This window comes from Natator depressus, chromosome 3, assembly GCF_965152275.1.
Source record: "Natator depressus isolate rNatDep1 chromosome 3, rNatDep2.hap1, whole genome shotgun sequence".
NCBI classification, from domain to species: Eukaryota; Metazoa; Chordata; order Testudines; family Cheloniidae; genus Natator; species Natator depressus.
In genome coordinates, this window is record NC_134236.1 from 106,237,695 (window position 1) to 106,264,098 (window position 26,404).

General features: G+C 40.3%; 1 protein-coding gene across 7 annotated transcripts in view; it reads right to left on the bottom strand.

Annotated features, from left to right (window-relative positions):
• Positions 1-26,404, bottom strand: part of NHSL1 (NHS like 1) — a 258,786-nt gene that overhangs the window by 134,484 nt on the left and 97,898 nt on the right. The window contains exon 1 of one of the 7 annotated variants that reach the window (XM_074948509.1): positions 24,799-25,603. The exons of 5 other annotated variants lie outside the window; for them this stretch is intronic. In XM_074948509.1, the coding sequence (XP_074804610.1) occupies positions 24,799-25,000 (202 nt within the window). In that variant the 5' untranslated portion in view covers positions 25,001-25,603. Of the gene's footprint in view, positions 1-24,798; positions 25,604-26,404 lie in introns of those variants that run through there. One more of the 7 variants, XM_074948510.1, reaches the window with a different exon arrangement.

The window sequence follows — 26,404 nt, forward strand, 5'->3', positions numbered from 1 at the left end:
CCCTTTTTATTATGCACTTGGAGAACACTTCTGCCAAAAACACTGTCTCAGAGGAAGAAATAAATCCAGCCTTTTTAAGAAGACTGTCTAATGTCTTGTAGGGCACTCATGCACTTGCAGCCCTTCCATGCATTCCCGCAATCCAACTGGATCTTCTGGCGTCCAGACGGGCTGTAAGAAAGGGCTGCAGTTTCCAACTCTAGCCAGTAAAGGTGCTGTTGTGCCTGCTCTGTGTGCCTGGTCAAGGGCTGAGACTCCAAAGTAGGCTATGGCAGCAGTGGGTGGCCAACAACTAAGGAGGCTGAATGGGGGGCCTGGGACAGGTAGAATGGGGTGAATAAGGACATGAGGGAAACTGATATGAGACATTTCAGAGTACCAGCTGTGTTAGTCTGTATCTGCAAAAAGAAAAGGAGGACTTGTGGCACCTTAGAGACTAACAGATTTATTTGAGCATAAGCTTTCGTGAGCTACAGCTCACTTCATCGGATGCATGCAGTGGAAAATACAGTGGGGAGATTTATATGCACAGAGAACATGAAACAATGGGTGTTATCATACACACTGTAACGAGAGTGATCAGGTAAGGTGAGCTATTACCAGCAGGAAAAACTTCAAAAACAGACTCCAACGAGAGACTGCTGAATTGGAATTAATTTGCAAACTGGATACAATTACCTTAGGCTTGAATAAAGACTGGGAGTGGATGGGTCATTACACAAAGTAAAACTATTTCCCCATGTTATTCCCCCCCCCCCCCCGCTGTTCCTCAGACGTTCTTGTCAACTGCTGGAAATGGCCCACCTTGATTATCACTACAAAAGGTTCCCCCCCACCACCCCCGCTGGTAATAGCTCACCTTACCTGATCACTCTCGTTACAGTGTGTATGGTAACACCCATTGTTTCATGTTCCCTCTGTATATAAATCTCCCCACTGTATTTTCCACCGAATGCATCCGATGAAGTTAGCTGTAGCTCACAAAAGCTTATGCTCAAATAAATTGGTTAGTCTCTAAGGTGCCATAAGTCCTCCTTTTCTTTTTGCTGATATGAGAGGAAGGCTAGTCCAGGGATAAGGATGCTAGCCTGACTTGGAAGATCTTGGTTCAATTCCCTGCTCCATCACAGATTTCCTCTGGGTTTGTCATTGAGTCACCTTGGGCAGGTCACTCAGTGTCTCTATGTCTTAGTTCCCCATCTGTAAAAAAGGGAGAGTCATAGTTCTCTACCTCACAAGGTGCTGAAGTTTATGGTTACATGGAATTTACTTGCAAAAATGCAAATTGGCTCATTAAACTAATTGTATAAAATGTCACACAGGTAGAATTGCACAAACCTGGCAGCTATGAGTATGAAATGCTGCACACGCACATATTCCACAATTTTTATCACAGAAATGGAAAAGAATGGGAGGTAACTCCATCTGCCACTGCTCTTCCTCATGAAGGCATTATTTCTAGTGAAGTGCTAAGTGGGCAGGCCCGATAATGCAATCCATGAACAACCATTCTTAAATTGCCCACATTTCTTTTTTGGATCTGCCTTTCCAACGGTTGTTATCCATTCTTTAGTTGGATGAAGGTATTTTTTTAAAAATAAAAGGGATTTTGGGAAGTCAAAGTGTGTCTTTCATTCTTTTTCCTGTGTGCAAAGTCATTGGAATTCATTGCATGCAAGTCCCTGATGACAGCCACCAAATGCTCCACCGTTATTTTGTTCTATTAAAAAAATTAAATCAATATCGACAGCCCAGAACTGTTAAGCTACCCTTATAATAATAATAATAATAAAAAAAGGACAGAGAAAAAAGTTTATTAAGAAAACCAAAATTTCATCCTTCCCAAGGGATTATTATAAATAGTAAACAAAAAGGACATTATGAACATTTTGGGGGAAAAGAAGACCTTTACATTTTTCTTTTTTAAAAGATTACTACAAAGAGAAAACGCAATTAAAATCTCACTTCTGGCTCTGGAAACATTTGTTCCAAGTTGCCCCATTTTCCTAAAAATAAATTACTAATCCCATAAATCAGAGCTGTCAAATTCAAAATCGCCTAGGATCTGAATTTGGACTATTCCTACTACATCTGCATTCTATCATGCTTCAGCTGTTACTGGGCTACAAAGTGCATCCAGACACAAGAACTACCAAGTTGCAAAACAGAATTGTCACTCTCTGGGCTGGTCTACTATCAAGAAAAGCAAGACAGAGATGCCAGCACAAAAATGTTCACTTCACCAATAACAGGAAAAAAGGTCAGCTACAGGAAGTCCACATTTAAAGTCATACCATTCATTTAAAAAAATCACACTTCTGTCTGAAATTATATCATCAACTATTGTGACGAGTAACACAATCTTATTGTAGTTGAAATATTAGAGAAAAATATTTTCCCTATATTTTCTGTTTACTTTTCACTTTTGATAGCACTTTATATCTAATCAGTTTCACTAGATACAATTTTCTGTTTTGTGTGTTTTTTTCCACAAAAGTATAGAGGAAAAATAGCATTTAAAAAATAGAAAAATGTGATTATAAAACTACAAAATTGGGTGTGGGACCTTGGAGGAGGTGTATTGAAACTAATTAACTCATTTTATTTAAGTGACGACATTTCCAATTGAAAATATGCCTGGTAAAGAATCACACTGATTGCTGATAATATCTCAGATAGCTAAATATTTACTACACAAGTAAACCAAAAAGTAGACTCTGCAAAAGTTATGCATATAAGGAACTTTAAGTTCAGCAGGACTTCTCAAGTGTGTAATGAAACTACTCACATATGTAAGTACAGGACTGGGGCCATCATTTTCAAGACAACTTTTGAAAACATCCATCATACTGTTTCATTATTTCACAAATGTACAAAGTAATATCCACAGCCATAAACAACACGCTTTCAAAGAATTCTTGTTTTTTTAATCACTAACAACAAAAAGCATTCACAGACATGAAAGTTAGTTCAAGCACATAATGGAGTTACTTGTATATACCTGAACTCATTCACTTTCTAGGATTTTCTTGGGATGGAAAACAGTGTTTTACAGAACCAAACGTTGACCAACCTTAAAATGATTGTAATCTAGTAAGCAATATCCTTTGAATTCTAAAAGTATATTTAAAAGTACACCACTGTTTCCAAAGAAATGAAACGAAGATTGCCACTACTTTGGCTTTTATATTATATTCTCTTTTTCTTATTCAGATATCCTTTCATAGGAGGATGTTCTATCCAGTCACCTCTATTTTTAACACTGCTCCATTGCTTCACTGGTTAAACTAGCACCTTAAACCATCTCCCACAAAGATCCAATGTGTTCCCTCCACAGTGCACTTGATCACCAGGAGCCTAGTGAACAGAAATGTGTCAGTCTTACTTGTAAGGAGGTTTGGGAGGATTAGATTTTTAATTGGTAAATGTCAGGGAACATTGGTTTCACCATACACATACAATCCAACAAACAAATATTCCCATCAATGATAACAGAAATTTACAGGTAGGCAAAGAAAAATGGTGTTTGAGAACGTATTACAGTTTGATGGAAATACATTTACTTTACAAATTTTTATATATGATGTTGACAGTATTTATAAAACTAACATTTTGAATCTCAACATCTATTGTCATTAAATAACTATTGTCTTCCCCCACATAATTTCCCACAACTGTGAACATTTAAATTAATAGACATAAAAATTTTTAAATGCTTAAAACACTTGTGGCAACACTCTAAAGTTGAAATTGGTTTCTCAATGCATCTAGTCTTTTCTGAAAATTACCCTAAAGCACCATCTCACCTGTAAGTAGCACCCAATTATATACACTAAAAATTTAATCTGAAATCAGATGCCAAATCTCAATCATTTATTTAACTGAAGCTCACCAAAAGCAGAATCCTAAATTAATATTAATTTTTCAAAGTTATTTACATCTCTGCAGTAGGTGAATTTGCACAGATCTCACTTTGCTATTATTGGAAAGAAATTAAGAACTAATACTATGGAGACTGAGTTTATTGCAACCCAGAATTGTCAAGTATTTAAGGTTATCTTTTGTTTGACTTGTTAAGGGGGCCACAAAGGGCAAAATCTTCTATGACTTGCTGAATGTCAAGGAAGGAATCTATTACCAACTTTTCCAAATGTGTTCAGGAATTCCTTAGCCACAGAAGTGGTACAAAGAGAAAGGACAAAAGACAAAGGATTTACCATGAGGACAAAGAGGACACTATACTAAAATAGTTAATGAAGGGTTTCTGATGACGGGTAGGGGGAAGCAAAGAGGTGGAGGGAGAAATGTGTTTTGTTTTCTTTAGGTAAGAAATCACCATAACGGAAGCGGTGCAGAAAAACAAAAGATTATCAAGACACTGCTATAAGAAACTTTTTTTAATTTAAAATTATTGCTTGGCAAGAACTTCAGTATCAAATTACACCTGGTTAATTGACACAACTGAACTGTATTAGTGATGCTTACAACTTTACTCCAAGCCGGAGAAGCTAAAGATCCAACCAGTGGACCAAATTCAGTGATGAATAAGGCTGTGAGGTCATGCGCGGTCTGTCATGGATTCCGTGACTTTCCAGGATCTCCTGGACTTCTGCAGCTTCAGCAACGGTGCGGCCCTGGGGCCTGCCACACCGGCTGCTGCTCGAGTGACCCCCGGGACCACTGCTGCTCAGGCAGTCCGGGGGCCACTCCAGAGGGTGTCAGAGCAGCAGTCCCTAAGGCCTCCCCAGAGCAGCTAAGATTTAGTCAGGGGTATTTATAGTAAAAGTCATGGACAGGTCACAGGCTGTGAATTTTTGTTTATTGCCCATGGCCTGTCCATGACTTTTACTAAAACCACCCATGACTAAATCTTAACCCTAGTGATGAATCCTGGTCACATGCCACCTCAGGCATGTTGCACAAACACTAAGAAGAGACCACCTGTTCTCAGAGACAAAAACCTTCACCACATTTATTTCCACTTAAATAGTACTTTGCATCAGAAATCAATGGGTTCCTGTTTCAGGGTAACTCAGTATTTTACTATAATAAAACAAAACAACAACAACAGTGCTGATAATAATGGTGCTAAAAAGGAAAATAGGGATGTCAGGATCAAGTAAGGCAGGAAAAACATGGAATTATTCTGCTTCCATTTTATTTACTGTCTAGAAGGCAAATCACACTTAAAAGGGCCAGGTGCATGAAAAGGGAAGTGTGCCTGGCAGGATCAGGTTACTTTGTTTACATTTAAGAAAAAATACCAAACAGCACACATTCTAATAAGTAGAATTTAACATAGTCAGGCCATCTGTGGTTCAAAAAGAACAGGTAGCTTCCCTGAGATGCACACTAATATGCATGGTGGACACACACTGCGATTATCTTTTAGTAAATGTCACACTGAAAAAAACCATGCAAAACAAAAACAAAAAACTTGTTTCCCTTCTGGACTAAAGAGGACAAATGAATGAGAGCATCAGAAGATGATACCCAGTTATTGAGACATAGCTTTCCTATGGCAATTAATGTTCAACTCTGCAGTCCAGAAACAATTAACCACAATATTTTTGAGCATTGTACAGGGTTTTAGCCATGTGGCTCTCTAATGATATGGAACCATGGGATGCAAACCCCACAAAACTCCTTAAAAGTTCAAAACAAAACATTTCTGTGTAGGCCTTGTCCTCACTGAGATATGAAACCATGTTAGCCCCTTACCGTGTGTGGAGTGGAACAAGGCAGTGATTCTCAACTTTTACAGACTTTTGTAATTAGTTTCAATTCCCCTGCCATCCTCCTCCCACCCAACACACTCCTATCTACCCATAAAAAAAGGTTATAACCATCCTGTACCTGTGTGACTCTCCAGGTTGATAACCCATAGAATAAGAAATAACTCAACCGAAACCCAGCCTTCAGTGTGCGGAGTGCCTATGCTGAAACGGGAGGTGAAGGGGGTTTTCTATTTCCATTTTGACACGACCGACTAGTCTGATACATTTGTTGCCCTTCTCATAGACCGAAGCAAAATGAAGTCTGCCTAGAAACCTATCTGTGTTTCTTATCAGCACTACAACCTACAGGATATGCTGGACATCTAAATTAGCCAGAGAAGGCCAGATGGAAGGAGTCAAACTAAGTTGTGTTGCCACCTGCTGAGCAAAAGGAGATAGCTGCCCCTCTGTAAGAGCAGGCAACTGGGAATCACATTTACTGTTTCATTTCCTGCTCTACTACTGAATCTGTCTGTGTCACGTTTGGCAAGCCACTTGACTCCTCTGGGCCTCATTTTCACACATCTGTAAAACGGGCCTAGTAATACTTATCCTATGGGGTAGAGTGGTATGGCTGAATTAAGGTTATCTAAAGCAGTTGGAAATCTTTGGATGAGAAGTGCTATGTAAGTGCATAGCACTATTATTAAATGTGACTCAAGTCCTGACTTTACATCAGCAGCACTGGTAAAATATATAAGCCCCTTCGTTTTCAGTTAAAATCGATTTTTATGGAAAAATTCCCAGGTTTTACAAAAGGTATTATTCATTTTTTTCTGATTTTCACCCTACTTTTGGATCATTCAAATACACAAATTTGTTTTATTAGGAATATACAATACCTTCCATGAGATATATGTATTATGATAATACATTAGCCTGTATGTATATGCAAAGATGCCTGTTGAAGTAAGGCTATGTATTAGTCTAAAAGATACACACAATAAACAAACAGGCATGCACGCAAGCTCTGAAGTGCGTGTGCATCTGAATGTATTGATGAATCTCACACTCACCACATACACATTTCAAGCTGTTAGCAGCTATTGGTTTAAAGATCTAATACACTAAAATGGGAAGAAAACAAAAATCTGTATCAGAATACATTTCAGAACACAAGGAAGTATTTGAAAGTTTAAAAAAAAATAGGAGAAAAGAATGGAGTTGAGTATATGTGCTGCAAATGGTGACTCAATTATTAAATGTAAATATTTATAGGCTAATAGTCCTAAATCTACAACAGTAAACTGTTTATTCGAATGAAAAGTTTTATTTGGGGATTAGAGATATATTATTTTCTTAAACTCAGAGGTTGTTTTCAGTTCTGCAGCAAACCATACTGATGAACAGAATTCAAAGCATTAATCTATTGAATACTTTTTGCCCGTCTTTCCATCCACCAGAATAAACCCTATTTACCCAGAAAAATTATTAATAGTTTTTTGCACTGATTTTCACCTGTTTTGTGGTAATAAACACGGATAAATTCATGGGAAATATTAAATAAAAAACTGAAAATGAAGGGATGGATAGATATATATAGATATGGATATAGATCTATATTTTCACCTATCAGCTGAAGCCAGAACCACCAGTTTTCTCCAGCTTGCCTGTAATAGCTGCTGTTTGGAGAGTGGAAAATCCAAAAAGGCAGGACAAAAACACCAAGGTTTTGATGCTCGCCTTTAAAAACTACTGAGGCTAGGTGGGTCGGGGGAAAACTCAGAGTCACAGAGGAAGTTCTGGGTAGGAGAGGGGAAGGGACTGGCATGTTTCATAGCAGGGGGGCCAGGTTAGCTGCAGGACCAACTGACATCAAAGCAAGCTGACTTGGGGGAGAGAGAGAGAAGTCAACGGTTGGGAAGACAAACCATGCACTGCAGAAGAAGACCCTGACCACCCCCTTGTGCCACAGAGGATTCTGACCCTGGTCCAAAGAGTGTTCAGAAGTTGTGAGGAAACTGAGGCAGGGATGCATGTAGATTTATTATTTTATACAGATCTGTGTATCTTTCATGCTGTTAAATAAAGAGCAATGGTGTTAGGATCATGTGCAAACTCTGTTTGCATGTGCTATGAATTACCCGTAGCCCACGCCCTTAAAGAGTTAACTGGAGGACCCAGAATGCACCCAAAGCTGGAGCTCTGGGAGAGGTTGTGTTTAAGGTGTGCGAGCACCTGAGGGATCAGCACTGGACTAGGGAGCAGGCAGTTCTGAACTGTGGGGTCTAAGCTCTCAGGAGGGGGTGCTAGAGGATCTGCACCCTAAGAGGATGCCTAGAGACCCCAACACAGGGGAAGAGCCTGGACTCTGTTCAGACTACAGAGGCTTAAAAGACACAGGATCCAGCAGTCAGTTCCCTCACAGCAATCTGGGAGTGCCCGGACAGAGAGACAATAGCCTTGTGGTTGGGGCACTCACCTAGGATGTGGGAAACCCAGATTCAAGTCCCTTCATCAAATCAGGCAGACCGGGTACTTGATCCTGGATAACCCACATCCCTTACCACCAGATTACTGGCTATTCTGGGGTTTCAGGCTCTCTCTCAGCCCCACCCCTGCCCCAGTTCTTCAGCTGATTTCCCCACAACAGGGGAAAACAAGGAAACAATACAGAGAAGGCTGTGGAAACCACAGCTCTGTACCAACACATTTCAGATCTCAAAAGACAACATAAAACTCTAGTATTCATTGGATGTATAGTATAAAGCCACCATTCCCTATCCACCATTGAGCACAATGTCCAAAATAAAAACAAAAGGGCTAGGAAAATAAGAGAATTTACACAACAAATATACAGGCAGGGGAAGGAGTGTATATGAAGGGATAAGTCTGCAGGGATATACCAGAAATGATCTGCTGTTTATATCACTGGGCGTGCAACCTTTTGTTCTTCTCTGGGGATGGTCAGCAGGTGCAGTTAATCAGGCAAAATACATTACCAAGACTGGCTGTGTTGTCTTCCAGCAGGGGAACAAGGTTTATATTAGTAATAATGAAATCAGACCTGCCAATTTGCAAGCATAGCTCCTTGTACCATGACTAATGGACATGCTACATAGTGTGTGTAGGGAATGGGGGTTTAACGTATACGGGGAATTGGCGGAGGGGCATACTTCCTCACACCCTTATTACAGGGAACGAATGTTTCTCATGATTTCAGCTCATGCACTGGGAGAATTGTGACCATTTTATTTAACAAGTCAGTGACCCATTTCTCAGAGTACAGTTCCCTTTCCTCACTCACTCTCCTTCCCACCACGCTATTGCGTTTGGCCTCAGCAACTTCTGAGTATCCTCCCAAAAGCTGCCCTCTTGTTCTCAGCATCTTCATCATTTTGAGTGTACAGGCAAGTACACTTAATTCACAGCTCTTCGCTCCCTCTCATATGCTACAGGCTGATCAGGAGAGCAGTGCCTGAGGAAACCATCTGCTCCACAGAGGTAAAGTGCCAAAATGGAGGCTGCTGTGGCAAATGTAGGAGAAATACTGGGAAGATTCGAGAGATTACATTCTAATTACATTTTGCTGGTACAGAAAATATTCCATCTTCTTGTGTTTTCAAAAGACTATGCCCAGGCTGACAATTTAACTCTGCCATATACCACAAGCATGTACCCTATATATTTCAAAGGGTCAGGTTTGTTCGTGGGGATTTTTTGGTTTTGTTCTGTTTGGGTTTTTTGGGTGGGGGTTAATATGTTTCAGAACAGTAAGTCATACATAAGGGATTTTCTGTCCTGCAGCGACAGTAACCATTCCATAGTTAAGGTTATAACTGAGTTCCTGTTTGAACTCCAATTTTGCTCCTTTCCCTCAAAAAAACCATAAAGATATATTAGCCGCCAAGTTGGTTGGTTAGGTCTACCACAATTCAAGTGAATTGAGCCATGGATTCCTGAATTATGAGCAGCCTAAAAATAGAAGGGTTCACCAGAGTTCAATAAGGCTTCTACAGTAGATTTTTTTGGGGGGGTTGGTTTTTGTGATTCTGTAGCAAAAACCAGAAAGCAGAGAGTAAATTTAGTTGATATGATTTAATTTACATATGGTTTGACTGAAGTTCCTGCCTTTTTGATAGTCTGTTTTCTTTAGAACTAATTACAACATTCTTGTAAGGTTATTTATCCTTAAGTTACCAATATGTACTCTTAACCTTAGCTTCACCTTAAATTTTCATTTGTCTGCATAACTAATACATTTATACCTTCAAGCTCATCCACACTCCCAATGGTGCAGCCAGAATACCTGGGCTACAAGCCCTCCAAGGATGAAGGCAGGCTTCTTAGTTACAGGAGACTCAATCAAGTAACCTAAGCACCTGCAGATGGTCAGCAAACATTGGTGTAAAAACAGAATTCTTTTACTTTATCAGCCGGTGGAAGCTGTGACAGGGTCTACCCAGGGGTGAAAGTAAGTCGAGTGACTTACCGGTACTCTGGAGCCAGCTCTGGCCCCCGGAAGGAGCTAGGCCTAGGGCGGAAGGGGCGGGGTTGAGGGGGTCAGAGCCAGCCCCAGCCCACCCTGTAAGGTAAGTGCCCCCCCCACAGGGGTAGCAGCAGCAGCCCAGGGCTCCGGGGGCTATTTAAAGGGCCCAGGGCTCCCCTCTTCTACTGCCCTAGCCCTTTAAATAGCTGCCGGAGCCCTGGGGAAGCGGCAGGGCTCCAGCGGCTATTTAAAGGACCGGGGTGGCAGAGGGAGCTGGAGCCCCGGCCCTTTAAATAGCCCCTGGAGCCCCCACTACCCCAGGGCTCCGGGGGCTATTTAAAGGGCCCGCGGCTCCCCTGCTTCTACTGCCCCGGTCCTTTAAATAGCCACCGGAGCCTTGGAGTAACGGCGGCAGGGCTCCAGTGGCTATTTAAAGGGTCCGGGCGGTAGAAGAAGGGGAGCCCAAGGCCCTTTAAATAGCTGCCGGAGCCCTGCAGCCGCTACCCCAGGGTTCCAGCAGTGGGACTCTGGAGGCAATTTAAAGGGCTTGGCGCTCCAGCCACTGCTGGGAGTCCCAGGCCCTTTAAATTGCCCCCTAGGGAAGCCGGGCTGCCCCAGTACGGTGCACCGGCTCTTGCCGGTACGCCGTACTGGGGCATACCGGCTTACTTTCACCTCTGGGTCTACCTGACTGAGAATACAGCACTGGGGCAAACAAAAACTCAGTATGATACCTATCTGAAATACACATAACCATTTACAAAATAAAGTTAGCCAGCAGTAGACTGTCAAAGACAGTGACTCTGTCTCTCTGCTGAAACAGCATTTTCAATCTAAGGACCAGAAAAGTGAAAATAAGGAATAGAGAAAAGGAACAAATCTGAAGAACAAGGAAGAGATGCAAACTCTATCCTCAGGAGCTAGCTATGAGTAATGCAATTAAAAATTATTTCTAAGGATTAAAACCTATATTGAAGGGTCACAGTATTATGTTCAGTCTCTCATTATTACAAAAAGCAAACAAATGATAGTAACAACACTGCTGTTGGAACCATGCCAACCACCTACAGCCACAATTTAGGACAATTCTGTTTACAACATTTTGTGTGTGCACTTAAGAATCTAGATACTTTCTATTCACAACTTGTTGGGTGTGTGTTTTTTTTAGTCTGTCTTCTTTTTCCAAAAAAAGAGATCCATGTAAACTCTTCCTAGAACTACAGCATAAGAAGTACTTTATAAATCACACAGTGGAATGTAAAATATATTACAATTGTTACTGTACATCTCATTTAAAAGCAGGGTATGTCATTAAAGTAAACTGTAAGTGTCTAAAATATGAGAAACAACATCAACAGACAGACGCTCTGTTACTGTAAAGCCAGACAGAAAGAATTGGCTTTTTCCATTGGAAAGCACTAATCAGAAAATTTCAGCTTGTCACATAAATTTCATATTTCTTCACAAATATCTATATATGAATAAACACTTGAGTTAGCTAATAAAAACCACTCAGAACTTATGAAACAAGCACTTTGATTCCCAACTCTTCATCCATTAGTAGCAGATTCTTTCACTAACTTTTCATCATCACAAAAATTGCTTCCAAAGACCTGCTTATATAAGATGCTGAATGCCTTTTGTGATGGGCTCAGCTACTCAAAATTAAGTTAAAAATTAAAGTTAAGTAAGTAGGAGATGAGGGCACTAAGCATCTTGCAGCATCAGACCCAAGGAGATTACAGAGAGATTGTGAATGAACATACTTTTGAAATAGTGACAGTATTTCTTTAAATAAAAGCACCTGTTTGGAAACTTCCTTTAACAGAAATTTCCATTCTCCATTCACCATTTCCCTGATGTGGGAAGAAGTGCTTGAACAGAAGTCGTCACTAATGCTGCTGAAGAGAAGTCTTCATTTCTGAGAACAACTTTCAACAAAACATACAATCAAATTCAAGAGTGCAACTTTTTTTGTTCTCACCCTAAATTTTGGGGAACAAAAGAGCAAGGCAAAAAATAGTTTTGCCATGAGAAGTTATTTGTGCTGGAAAAAAGGATAAAAACAGGCATATCTGGCAATAGTTTTGCAGTATCAGCAACAAGGATGGCTTCGATATAGGTCCATGTTATCCAACCCTCCAAAGCTAAATTGGAATGTTCAGATAAATTATCCCAATCTGGATTTATCTGTGATATGTCAAAAACGTCTATGGAAAAATAATTTGTTTTTATGGATCAAATTCACTATTTTGCCCAGAAAAATCAGACCTCTTTATTTTTGCCATATACAGCTGTGTTCACTGGTGGAAATGGCAAAACAATTGTCAATACATAAAAACGGTGATTACTTCTAAAAATGCAGAAGTTACTACAGTAATCTGCACACACAAAATAAAAATTAATGGCTTTGCATAACTCCAGCTGTTTTACTATCATGAAAAGCTATGACTGACACTGTATATTAGCAGCATTTTAAAAATGCATTCTGCTGCATAATGTCCACAAACGCTGTGACAAATATTGCATGCCTTATGTAAAATAAATATCCAAACACAGCAATGATTGGCCCAGTTTGAGAACTATTTAGTCTTGCAATAAAACCACATGAAATATCTGAACTGACCAACGGTAGGGCATTCAGGGTTAACATTCAGAGTAAAATATTATGGGTCAAATTAATACACTGGATCCTTGCTATAGCCCGCGTCGCTATAGCACGGATTCATGTATAGCGCGGTCACGGCAATGGATCCCAAATTTAAATATTTAAATTGAGATCCATGGCAAGCGTCCCCCATGTTAACGCAGGACTGCGCATGGATCCCGAACCCTGGGCTATAGTGACGGTCCAGTGTACATAGCATAAGCATGGGCAACTATTGTGGCATAAGCATTTGAAATGCATCTGGTTTTAGCTATTTGTCCTCAAGTAATGACAATCTGTAAAAGGCAGAGTGCGACAGAACATAGCATCAGACTCCACATTAAACTTCCTAGGGTTTTTTCTACTATTAGGTTTAGCTTTGTAATATAACAGTGTTTATGATATACCAATTTATTTTTCTTATTTAAAAAGGACTGACTTCTATGAACAGTGTAGGAAGCCATTACCTGGGAGCCATTCTAATCTCTTGGGTAAATACTTATTTAGGCTCTTATAAATGGGTATTTACGTACTTATGCAAAAGCCTCAACACCTATTTGCATAATGCTTTTTCCTACAAACAGTGCAATCTGTCACAGCGTATTGCTCCAGCAGGCCATAACAGCTCCTTCCAAGAGTGCACAGCACAGTCTGTGTATTAAACATCCTTACTTTATTGCTGAAAGTAAATCAGTTCACATATGTACAAAAAATGCTCTAGAGAATGTTTCATTAAAAAATTAAATGGCTTAAAAACATTAATCTATATCGGGGTAGGCAACCTATGGCGCGCATGCCAAAGGTGGCACACGAGCTGATTTTCAGTGGCACTCACACTGCCCGGGTCCTGGCCACCGGTCCGGGGGGCTCTGGATTTTAATTTAATTTTAAATGAAGCTTCTTAAACATTTGACCTTATTTACTTTACATACAACGATAGTTTAGTTCTATATTATAGACTTATAGAAAAAGACCTTCTAAAAACGTTAAAATGTATTACTGGCACGTGAAACCTTAAATTAGAGTGAATAAATGAAGACTCGGCACACCACTTCTGAAAGGTTACCGATCCCTGATCTATATTATGGATTAATTACGCCAATATTTCCTTTAATAAACTAACAACAACAAAAATTGAAACAACATTTCTAGGAAACACACCTACAATTTATAAATTAAACTTTTAAATTTAATTTGGACTTTCTTTAAAAAAAAATCTGATATTTACAAACTTAGATACTGAAAACTAAGTTTCCTCCTTTGGTTAAAAAAAAAAAAATAATAATGAAGGCTAACTTGTAAATCCCTAAAATGAGTTTCTGAAGAAAGTGTTGACACAATGTTAAATATTGAGGCATAAAAGTATTCTAAAAATTAAATCCCAGAGTGATGAAGTTCTCTTTGGAATGTTAAAGAAAACTTACCTGATACCATCAGCATTTAAATCAACCACAGATGGTAGAAGCATTACTAACTTTGTAGTTTGTAATGATATTGTAAAGCAGCACTAATATTGCTACTTATGCTAAGAGTCATTAATTGTCAAGTTTATGGGAATTTAAAACACTGATAACTGATATAGATTCTCAGAGAAAGAATATAAACCTAACGTATAGTTGTGGCATTTCCAACTTAACATTTTATATCAATACACAATAATTATCCACACTATCTTTGCTATTGTGGCACCACAGCCTGAGCCCACAAGTAGTTTCCACTCTGCAATTTTAAAAAAAGCTTTGGCATAAAAAATGTTTCAAGTTTTGAGATTTTTGGCCGGAAACCAAACATTCCACATACTGTAGTTTTAGAGTTCTGTTTAAGACTTGGCCTTGTACACAGCAAAATGCCAGTGGTTTCCACCTGAGTGACAAGCCAAGAGAGGTTTTTCAGATGGCACTGCCGGTAGCAGAGAGAGACACATTCGATGACTGAGGGAGTGGGAATGTTGGGGGAGGCCAAGTGAGACAGTGTGCAGATATGTGGGGATGCTGCAGGGTGGGGGACAGCCCATTAATGGCTCCCACTAAAATGTCCTCACATTAATATGTTCTCCTCTCATTTATGCCTCCCACCCAGGTAATGCCCCGCCTCTGCCCTTTACTACTAGCTGTAGCTCATCAGTTCCTGACAACAAACTAAAAGAGGTTCACCAGCAAGGACAAGTGCATGAGCAATAGAGCTGCTAGTTCAGCTCCTTAGACAACTTCAGAGAAAAGTCCTCTCCTCTATCTGCCTTCCTTCCAACATGGCAAGGGGAAAGGTGAGACTTGTCTTCACAGAAGGCACCTCAGATTCAGAGCTCCATTTGTGAGCTGTAAGCATAGGTACTGGAACTAGGGGTGCTACCACACCCCCTGGCTTGAAGTGGTTTCCATCATATACAGGATTTGCAGTTTGGTTCTGTGGCTTTCAGCACCCTCACAGTACACATTGCTCCAGCACCCCTAGCTGTAAGAGTCTCCCTCTCATGTTGGAGAATTTAAGCTTCAGGAAAACACCAGAAGTTTGCCAGTAAATCTTGGTGTAGCACCTTAAGGTGAAAGTAGCTTTTATCTTTCTGCAAAATCAACAGAACTGTTGTGACATTTGTATTGCATGTGACATTTGTATTGCCGATGAAGTCATTCACTATCTGCTGTTGCAATAAATTTGGTATGGTAGGAATCTGTGCTGTTATTTGTTTTCAGCAGGGATCTGAAAAAAGATAAGGCAGGCCAGCCCAAAGTCCAGAAGAGCGATTTCTGAATGCTGATATACTATTATTATTATTCATTATTTGTATTTTGGTAGCACCTAGGAGCCCCAGTAGTGAACCAGGACCCCAGTATGCTAGGTACAAACACAGAACAAAAAGATAGCTCCTACCCCAAAGAATTTATAATCTAAATAGTGGGTACAGGGATATAACATGCAAGCACTGTGAACAAATGTTACAGCAGCAAACATCAGGTTAGTTCCACAATTTATTTTCTCCCCGCCTCCCTTCTCCCCGAAGGTGGGTATAATTAGAAGGGAATATTTTCTTAAATAGAAAGAAAATGGGAAGGGACAGGGTAGGAGAGAAGACGGTATGAGGGGCAGATGTGGAGCAATGCTGAGGGAACACTTCCTATTGCACACAGTGCCTTTGAAAATTCAGACAACTCTAGCAGTGTTTTCCACCATCACTTTTTTTTTTTTTTGGGGGGGGGGGGGGAGCAGCAGCAATGGTCTGAGCTACAAATAGGATGACCAGACGTACTGTCCCGATATTTAACTCTTTGTCCTGTGTCTCGGCCTACGTACAATCAGGATGCCATTTCTCCCGCTATTGTAAGGTTGCCAGCGTCAAGTTGGCATGGGGCTGGTAGGCTCCCTACCCGGTTCTGCGCAGCTCCCTGGAAGTGGCAACATCACCCTCTGGGTCCCTTCACGTCCAGAGCCAGGGCCGTGCGCCCTCCTCCCCCATGGCTCCAATGGGGGCAGTGAGCCTCTAGCTGCCCCCCCACCCCCAGTGTCCCAATATTTTATTCCTGCCATCTGGTCACCCTAGCTACAAAGAGGTTTTGAAAAGTCCCAAATGCATAAGTGGGATGCAACCTTAGAGTGCTGCTATTGCACGTCCACATAAAGGCCTGGAGAATAGTCACAAAATAGAGTGTTTTTCTATTTGCTGCAGCTGCTCCTTTAAGCTTTGTTCAGAGGTCAAAAGTATCTGCATTATAGCTTCTCAGGTTTGTTTTATTGAAAGGAGAAAGGAAGAATGTAGAATATAATGTCAAATATGTCCTTGACAGTTCCCCAGCTTCTGTAAAGAATTTGAAACCTAGCTGTTTAGAGCCAACACCTAAGAAATAACCACCCTCTCCAATAAAAACACCAACGCAGACCATAAACAAACTATTATCTACCTTCCCTTAGAGAATAACAAAAAAGTAAACCATTAAGATGGAGGAGCAAACAAGCTAAAGGCTAGCAGTAACGACACAAATTGTTTGAAAACCAACAAAGTCTGATGCAAGCTATTGGCCCCATTCCAAACTTCCAGCAAGAGCTAACCTGTGCAGGACTACGGTACAATTCTCTCAATTAAAAATCCATTTAATTGTATACAACACCTAGGGGAAGTAGGAAACCAAAGAGGGGTGAGAGAATGTAGACATGGAGTAATGGAGGTGGCGGAGGGAGGCTGGCAGATGTGGACATTGGGGAAAAACACAAAAATGGAGAAGACCTAAATCTCTCAGAACCTAGAAGAAAGAAGCCTGGAACTCTCCAAAAAGCGAAAAAACCACCCTGAAGATGCTAGAGGAAGAAACAGCTAGCTCTGTCCTCTTTCATTAACATTAGCAGGCAGTACCAGGCCAATGAGCTTCACACAGACTACTAAAGGCCTCAGCCTACAAACTGTTTGAGAAGGATTGTTTGGGGATGTGGAATTGCGAGGCTCTGTGGTGAGGTATCCATAAATCCAGAGAAGCATCCAAACTATTCATCGCTTATCTTAATCTCAAACCTTTTCTGGGTATTTGAAAAGTGACAAGGAATTATTTGCGGGAAGAAAATCATTTCCTAATTTATCAGTTCAGCGGTCAGAAGTGCGGTCAGGGCCAGCCCTACACAAAATGGCGCCCCAAGCAAGGAGCATCTTTGGCGCCCCCCATTTGTTAAACTTTTGAATACCTTATTTTTTATTGCATTTGTAGCCCATTTCATGGCTTTGATGCACAATTTGCATGCATGATTTATCCCTGTCATGCAAGACAATACATTTGCACGCTAAGATCTGTAAATCTGTATTTATTCATGCCATATATAACAAATAAAAAAAATTGTTTCTTCCAAGATGTAGAAACCTTTTAATTTTAAGAATAACTGAAATGTACAAACATCAAAAAATTGAATTGTGCACCAACTCTGGGTGGAGTCATATTAAATAGTGTTACAGTCGTGACAGCCTTAGAATGTTAACCCTGGTCCTTCAGCTCAAAAGGCCACTTTTCTCACCTTTGCCCTCATGAACTGAAGCACAGCATCAGAGAGAGATCCAAAGACTGACCAATGGCATTTTTCAAGGGATAAAATAGCAAGCGATGGCAGTCTCTTGTCGGGCATCATCAACTGAAGACATGTTTTAACGAGCCTGAGCTTTGAAAACTGAGCTCACCACTCGCGACTGTGACCAGCAGCATCAACAGAATCCTCAAAGCTATCCACACATTAGAAAAAGTATCCTTCAGCTCTGCAAAATGTGATGGATGTCAATGAAAAACAGCACCCCAAGCCCAGAGTGCCCCAAACCCGGAACCCCAGGCAGTCGCCTGGGTTGCCTGCCCCTGAATCTAGCCCTGAGTGTGGTGATGGGTACTACAGAAAAACCTCAAATAGAATAGACAAGACAGATTAGACAGATTATCTCAAAGGACAGTGAATATAGTCCTCCGCCAAGATGTGCATTTTTTAAGTCTCACCATTATCAAGAGATACTGAAATCTCCAGCATACGCTTCAACAACAGGGTCACTGCACCAACATGTACCATTGCATTAAAAAACAGACACAAAGACTTGTAAAAACCTGATGGGTTTCACCTCATCTCAAGGAAAGAAGTTTAAATTATGGGGACAGCTTAAAAAAAAATTCAGCCAGTCGTCTCCCAACTCCCTTTTTAGCAGTGACATCCCTGCGTGCACAATTGAAGGTCTCTCACACATGTCCATTTTAATAGACAGTTGAATGGGATGTGTATAAGATACTTAATGCCCAAAATTGTAAGATCAGAGTTAACAAAATAACCTAAATCTCTTTGTTAATCAAGATTACAACAAAGCAGTTGTATGTCCAAATAGATGGTCTACCTTTTAAATGATCTGCCCCAGCCCATGCAGACTGAGGTCACAGCATCTTGTTATCATCTACACCCATTAGTAGAGATGCATCAATACTTATTTATTGAAAACCTGATATGATATTGATGCATGGCCACATAAACCAATTCCAGTTCAATCTGTTAATCTTTAATGTGTTGACTAAATTCTTATTGATTCTAGCCATGATTGCTCACAATTTTCCCCTTGAACAGGTTTCAGGAATGCATGTAATGGGAAGTGATAAAGAAAAACTAAGCAAGAGAAAAATGGAACACGAACTGTGAGGAGTGAAAAATAAAGAGAGCAGGATGCTATGTGACTAAGGGCTTGTCTACACGGTGCATTAGTGGACATCAGAGGGGTGATAATGCTAGTACGTACCTGGCCCACGTGGACCCTGCTGTCATGCACTGAAAGTTGCCTAGTACACATTAATGTAGTTCCATTTCAAAACAGTACTATGTCAACACATACTAGGGCACTTCTGGTGCATGCCCGTAGAGTCCACACAGGCCAGACACGATGCGACATGCTGGTGCATGCTAGATCTGGGGCAGACTAATGCACCATTTATACAAGCCCTTAGCCTACTCCGACTTTCTGACCAGATTTTTGCATATGCCTTATTATTACGGCTGTCGATTAATCGCATTTAACTCACGTGATTAACTCAAAAAATTAATCCCAATGAATCGCAGTTTTAAAATCACACTGTTAAACAATAGAATACCAACTGAAATTTATTAGTTATTTTTGGATGTTTTTCTACATTTTCAAATATATTGATTTCTATTACACCACAGAATACAAAGTGTTGTATTATATTATTTTTATTACAAATATTTGCACTGTAAAAATGACAAACAAAAGAAATAGTATTTTTCAATTCACCTCATACAAGCACCCTAATGCAATCTCTTTATCGTGAAAGTACAACTTACAAGTGTAGGGTTTTTTTTTGTTACATAACTGTATTCAAAAACAAAACAATGTAAAACTTTAGAGCCTACAAATCCACTCAGTCCTACTTCTTATTCAGCCAATCGCTAAGACAAACAAGTTTGTTTACATTTACGGGAGATAATGCTGCCGGCTTATTTACAATATCACCTGAAATTGAGAACAGGCATTCGCATGGCACTTTTGTAGTCGACACTGCAAGGTATTTACTTGCCAGATATGCTAAACTTTCATATGCCCCTTCGTGCTTCAGCCACCATTTCAGAGGACATGCTTCCATGTGATGCTTGTTAAAAAAAACAATGCATTAATTAAATTTTGACTGAACTCCTTGGTGGGGGAGAATAGTATGCCTCCTGCTCTGTTTTACCCACACTCTGTAATGTATTTCATGTTATACCAGTCTCGGATGATGGCCCAGCACATGTTGTTCATTTTAAGAACATTTGCACTGCAGATTTGACAAAATGCAAAGAAGGTACCAATGTGAGATTTCTAAAGATAGCTACAGCACTCAACCCAAGGTTTAAGAATTTGAAGTGCCTTCCAAAATCTGAGAGGGACGAGGTGTGGAACATGCTTTCAGGAGTCATAAAAGAACACCACCCCGATGCGAAAACTATAGAACCAAAACCACCCAAAAAAAAAAAAATCAACCTTCTGCTGGTGGCACCTCACTCAGATGATGAAAGTGAACATGCATTGGTCTGCACTGCTCTGGATCATTATTGAGCAGAACCCATCATCAGCATGGATGCATGTCCTCTGGAATGGTGGTTGAAGCATGAAAGGACATACGAATCTTTAACGCACCTGGCATGTAAATATCTTGCAACGCCAGCTACAACAGTGCCATGCGAATGCCTGTTCTCACTTTCAGGTGACATTGTAAACAAGAAGCGCGCAGAATTATGTCCTGAAAATGTAAACAAACTTGTTTGCCTGAGTGACTGGCTGAGCAAGAAGTAGGACTGAGTGGACTTGTAGGTTCTAAAGTTTTACATTATTTTATTTTTGAATGCAGTTTTTTTGTACATAATTCTACATTTGTAAGTTCAACTTTCATAATAAAGAGATTGCACTACAGTACTACTTTGAGGTGAACTGAAAAATACTATTTATTTTGTTTTTTTACAACATAAATATTTGTAATAAAAAATAAAGTGAGCACTGTGTTGTATTCTGTGTTGTAACTGAAATCAATATATTTGAAAACGTACAAAACATCCAAAAATATTTAAATGGTATTCTGTTATAGTTTAACAATGTGATAATTGCACAATTAATTTTTTTAATCGCTTGACAGCCCTACTTATTACCTGTGTATTCTGATATCTTAATTTCCTGCCACTATTTATACAATATACAATGTCTGATGGGTAAAAATTCCAACATCGTTTACAAAGGGACTTGATCCTGAGATGCTGAGCACTCGGGCCCCAAGCCAACAAAGCACTTAAGCCCTTGAAAAGCCTTCAATGCCCATGTGCTTAAAGTTAAGCATGTCAAGTACTTTCCTAGATCCGGGGCAGAATGTTCAATACTTACAGGATCAAGCCCAGAAAGAATCAGTCACTATCCAATTCTTGACTAAAAGTCTCTGTTTCCATTCTCTGATTTATCTTCCATGATGGTGGAAGGAGCAGAAGATTGGGGCAGCTACATGTTACTGCTATACAAATAATAATAAAGAATATGAGCCATTTTTTTCTTTTGTTTTCATCTAGGAGTGATGAGAAGTGGGGATATGACACATTCACCTACTCCCATTTCCTCTCTCACTTAAGACAAACTCAGAATATGAACATCAAAACTAAATTTCAGATTCCTGTAAATGAGGAGAAATATGGTGATAAAAGTTTGTTCTGAGATGTCAGAACTCCTTGAGATAATTACTGAGGAAAAGGCATATTGCAGTGAGGCACAGCAATTTCGAACAGCAAAGCAAGTATTTCATTAATCATTTTTAAGGTCTGTTTAGTAACACATTTGCCATCTGATAAAGCAGACACATTGGTGCTACATGTACCAAAATACAGAGGCATCCTATGCGGCTATTCATATTGAATACTGAAACATCATTAGAATTGCTTTTTGATATAAACCAAATCCTGGATCAACTGACTTCAATGTAAGTGAATTTACCTGAATAAGAACCTCAAGATTTCCCCCAAGTTAGTATATTAATTTAAAATAAATAAATAGAAACAAAAGTAGTAAACCTAGCAATCCCACTGCCGCCTATTAATGCAGTTTCAGAATTGCTGCTCCTAGATGAGTGGAGTTGGTCAGTTAGCTGGTGGAGAGTCAGCAACATGTTGCCTTTTGCACGTCATCTAGCAGTGGTATGGGAATGCAACAAGAGCTGGGCAGCACAATAAAGAGGCAAAAGACGGGAAAGAGTTACAGCTTTGAAGGAGAGACTAAATAAAGACCCTTTGCCCGTTTACACCAGGCCTTTCACTGTTTACCTAACTGTATACAAAGGTAGAAGTGTTAAGAGGAAGGGGGAGGGAGGTCCTAGGAACTGATGTACAAGGTCATTTTGTCTAAGCAGGAGAGGTGGGTGAAGAATTATCCTGACAACACTGAAGCCTTTTGTTTATGTACGTACAATTTCAATTAAAAAACAGGACATCCTTAACAGAGTGAGTCAGACATTGCATTTTAAGTCCCTCCTTTTGCTCATCTACAATTTTGCTTTCCTCTGAAGTCATCTTATAACTTAGTGCCACAATCATGACATCTGACACTTAAGACAGACACTGATGCCCACCCTCAGGTTTATTGCTACAAAGGATGGCAACACGTAATGTGCTGGGCCAATGGAGCGCACTAGTTTGAGAACATGAACATCTGATCACATTTTTATCTTTCAAAACAAGCAAGCAAGCCAAAGTCAGGCATCAATATTCATACTATGGTGGTGGGTTACTCTCATGACTGTGCATGACTGACAGCACTGGGTAGAATGTTTGTAGCAGACAGAGTACAAACTCCTCTTAACCCCCAACTCAGGCAAAATGCACCTCAGTCCTGACCTGCAGCAGCATATAATTTCAGTCTTTAGGCCTTTGCTCAGCAGACTGTCAACCAGACCAAATGGTGTAGAGCAAGTCATGATCTGAACAGATATCCATTAGGCAAACTAATATTACAGATTATTAAGCCAAATTTGAGCCTTCCCTCCCTGTAGGAGAAGCTGTAGGGCATGTTAGCACTGCATAACCTATCCCTCCTCTGTTTCCCACTCCAAACCCACATACTGTAATCTCCCCTATGACAAAGGCTGCAAGCTTTTATTGCTTGCTGACCAATTTCAGAAGGAATCCTCCCCGCCCACTGTATTCTGTACAATGGACTTCTTTATTTTCAATAAATCAAGTGTACAATAATGCTCCCAGCAAAATTAATACACTATGTTAGTCCACTAGAATCTTTTCCTTTCCCATCACAGCCATGCCATCTGAACACTTGGGAAAGAATTTCCAGCTGGTGCAAGAGAGTTTAATGTAATAATGAACAGTGTACATTGAATTTTGTGACCAACAATATAAACCATCCCAAAATGTAATCGAACCAACTTGAGCGCAGCAGCCATCACTGTATGACACAAACTTGTCAACAACTAAAAAATAAAAATTAGGAGCCAACTGCAAAATGAAGATCCTTCTGAAGCAGTTTTACAGCATTTAAATGGTTACTCAGCAGCCTTCAAAAGAACAAATCAACATCCAGTTCCGCCTTCTTGGTACCACAGCACAACTGTATACACCCTTTTTAGTGTTCTTGCTTGGGACGTTACATCCAAACCACTTACTAAAACCATATTTATTTCTGACTTGGAGTAAGTCAAACTCATGTTCTGGTTGAACACACACTACTGCTGCCAAAAAGAAAGGGAAAATTCACTTTGAAGTACAAGTGTCCTTCAAGTGCCTGCCTGCTCTTACAGAAGTCACCTTACAGCTTAAATCAGTCACCTTAGGTTTTCCATGAACAAATCAGTGTTGGCCATTCTCCAGCAGCAACAGAGAAATGGTGATTCAACCCGTTTATCAAGTAATCTTATCTGTATACCAGTCAATGACAAATGCACTGACAACAATAGTTCAGCCTGTCAACAGAGGTATGGAGACAGAGTTCTGATATTCACTCTGCTATGTCATTAGTAGATACATCTGTGAGCAGGTGGCTTCCACATTCTGCTACAAACAGTTTGCACAAGTAATATTTTAACTCCTTGCTGGGGTTTAGATTTATTCACAAAAGGAACACTCAAGGCTTGGTGATTCCTGGGCTTCATCTCAGTGGACTGCTCAGTTAACACCCCACATACTCTCTCTCTCTCGGATTCCCACCTCCCTTTTATTCGAGTGGAGTTAAGAGCCACCTGCGAGAGTGTGTGCAAAACATGCTTACCATTTTCCAGCACGACTATCACCTGTTAACATATTGAGCGTGTCAGGAAAACACTACCAGCCTGTTAGAGAAACAATGATGCCATAATTGGGCACTGCTACTGTAGCAAAAAATAAATAAATAAATACGGTCCTTTCAACATCAGTCAAACCAGCGATCACTATTGAGGTCCAGTCACAAGCCTTGCCCCCATGTACTACTGAAATGTAAATGTACATAAACAAAATCTACTTAACACACCATGGAAATAAATCTTACATTCCCAATCAAGGAAGTTCACGGCTTTTTCCACTTGGATTTCTATAAATTCCCATAGAAATGATGTGACCACACCAAGGACATTGCTACAAGATCATGCTAAGATCAGGACAGTTCTGCCCTGCTTATTCAAACACAGCATTGGGAGAGTCACACTGACTCCTCTTGGGGTACGTCTACACTGCAACTGGAAAGTGCAACTGCAGCACATGTAGGCATAGCTAGGCTAGCTTTGATCAAGCAAGCTCGCTAAAAATAGCAGGGTTGGACCCAAAGGGAGAGATCGTCCCTAGTAAGAGACTAGGCTTAACAGCACCAGTGGGCATCACTACTCACAAGAACCCAAGTGTCAAAGAAAAGGAGCTTTGAGAGACAACAGGAAGGAGAAAAAAAACTAATGGAGAAATGGTACATAAGCAAGGACATAATTCAATGTGGACAAAAACTGGGTCACCTTTTCTGTGTTGAGTTCTGTAGGTCCAGTTCTCATCGTCCTCTTCTACCTGCCTACATATTGACGTGAGCTCACCATCACTGCGAAACAATCTTTTTGTCTGCCTAGACAAGGAGGAGAAATTTATCCAGCTCACAGCACGCGAGAGGGAACCTGAATTTTGTTTGAGTCTGAAAGACCTTGAGGTGCATTCCTTTTTCATTTTCTTTAAAGCCAACTATAGTACTCAACTTCAGAGAAGACCTTTCTGGAGTTGCTCCTGTCCCCTTCACATTGGTTGTTGAAACGCTAATCTTGAAATACAAGATCTGTCCAGGTTTCTTCCAACTCATGCAGTCAAAACACTTGCTGCATTTAAACCAGCAGCAGTACGGAGCTGGGTCACCATGCCAATGCAATTCTCCTGAGGCTGCTTTGCCAACAGCACTTTGTAAGCTGCCAAATAAAACAAAAGGGAGAAAAAACAACAGCAAGTGGCACCTTGCAAGAGTTTCAGAAAAGCATATTAGTACTGCGTACAAGTACAGTACCAAAGTGCATGCTTTCTTCAGTCTCCACTCAGCATCCAAAACTGCAGTCCCACTCTTCTCCCTGACGTAATTTTCCAGGAGTGAGCCTGCAATCCAGTCGTCTGTTCTATCTCTCAGAAACAATACAGTGGGAAAACAGACGCAGATCAAACAAGTTGTCAGAGTACGATATAAATTAGAGTACTTATGTCTCTGCTTCATGAAAACAGTCTGCCGCTCTGATTCCTAAGCCCATCCGTCCTGCTTTCCCTTAATGAAAAGCTTAGTGAGAGATCTCCAGGACGATTCTCCTAACAATAAAACAGACTGCGTGGCTATCGCTTAGGATTAGAGTGAAATACGATAGGCTCTCTCTCCTACAGGCATGGCCACAAAGGCAGCAAACTCCTCCTTTCCACAGCCAAGAACTCAATGGCAATGAAAACTTCTGAACTCTGCACACACAAATAGGAACACTCAAGTGCAACTGTGCAGACTCAGGTAGGAAGGAAGAAATTATTGATATCCAAAATTGCACAGACATTCAATGTACAGAGCACAGGGCTTGCCAATAAATAAAGTGATGTAAAAAAGTCTGAGTTCATAAGTATGAAAACAAAAACTGTACACTACTAGCAAGAGGTTTGCACTGAACAGGCTAACAATACAGCATTGGTGTGACTGCAGCTTTGAATGCCTTTCACCCCTGGTTGTTGCGACCTTTTCTTTTCATTACCAAAAGTGTAAACACTAAATCATCTAAACTTAGTTTTTCGAAAAGCCTGACATAACTGAAAGCATTACTATGATGTTTCTGTTTACTGACCCTGTTGAAAGGAGGGAATGAGTCAGAGGAGGATAGAAAGAAAGGATGACAGAGCCAGGTAAAAAGGCAGAAAGGGAATAAAAGTTGGTAATATACCAAGTCCAGGCATCGTGACACTGTTTCCTGATTATTTGTGATACTGCAGATTGACAAAACACTGAAACGAGTACAAGTTTAAAACTAGCAATCGAAGATGTACCAAAACTCATGATATACTGTGTAATATAAGCCATCAAACAATATAACCCACACTGAGAGACTACTAATATGG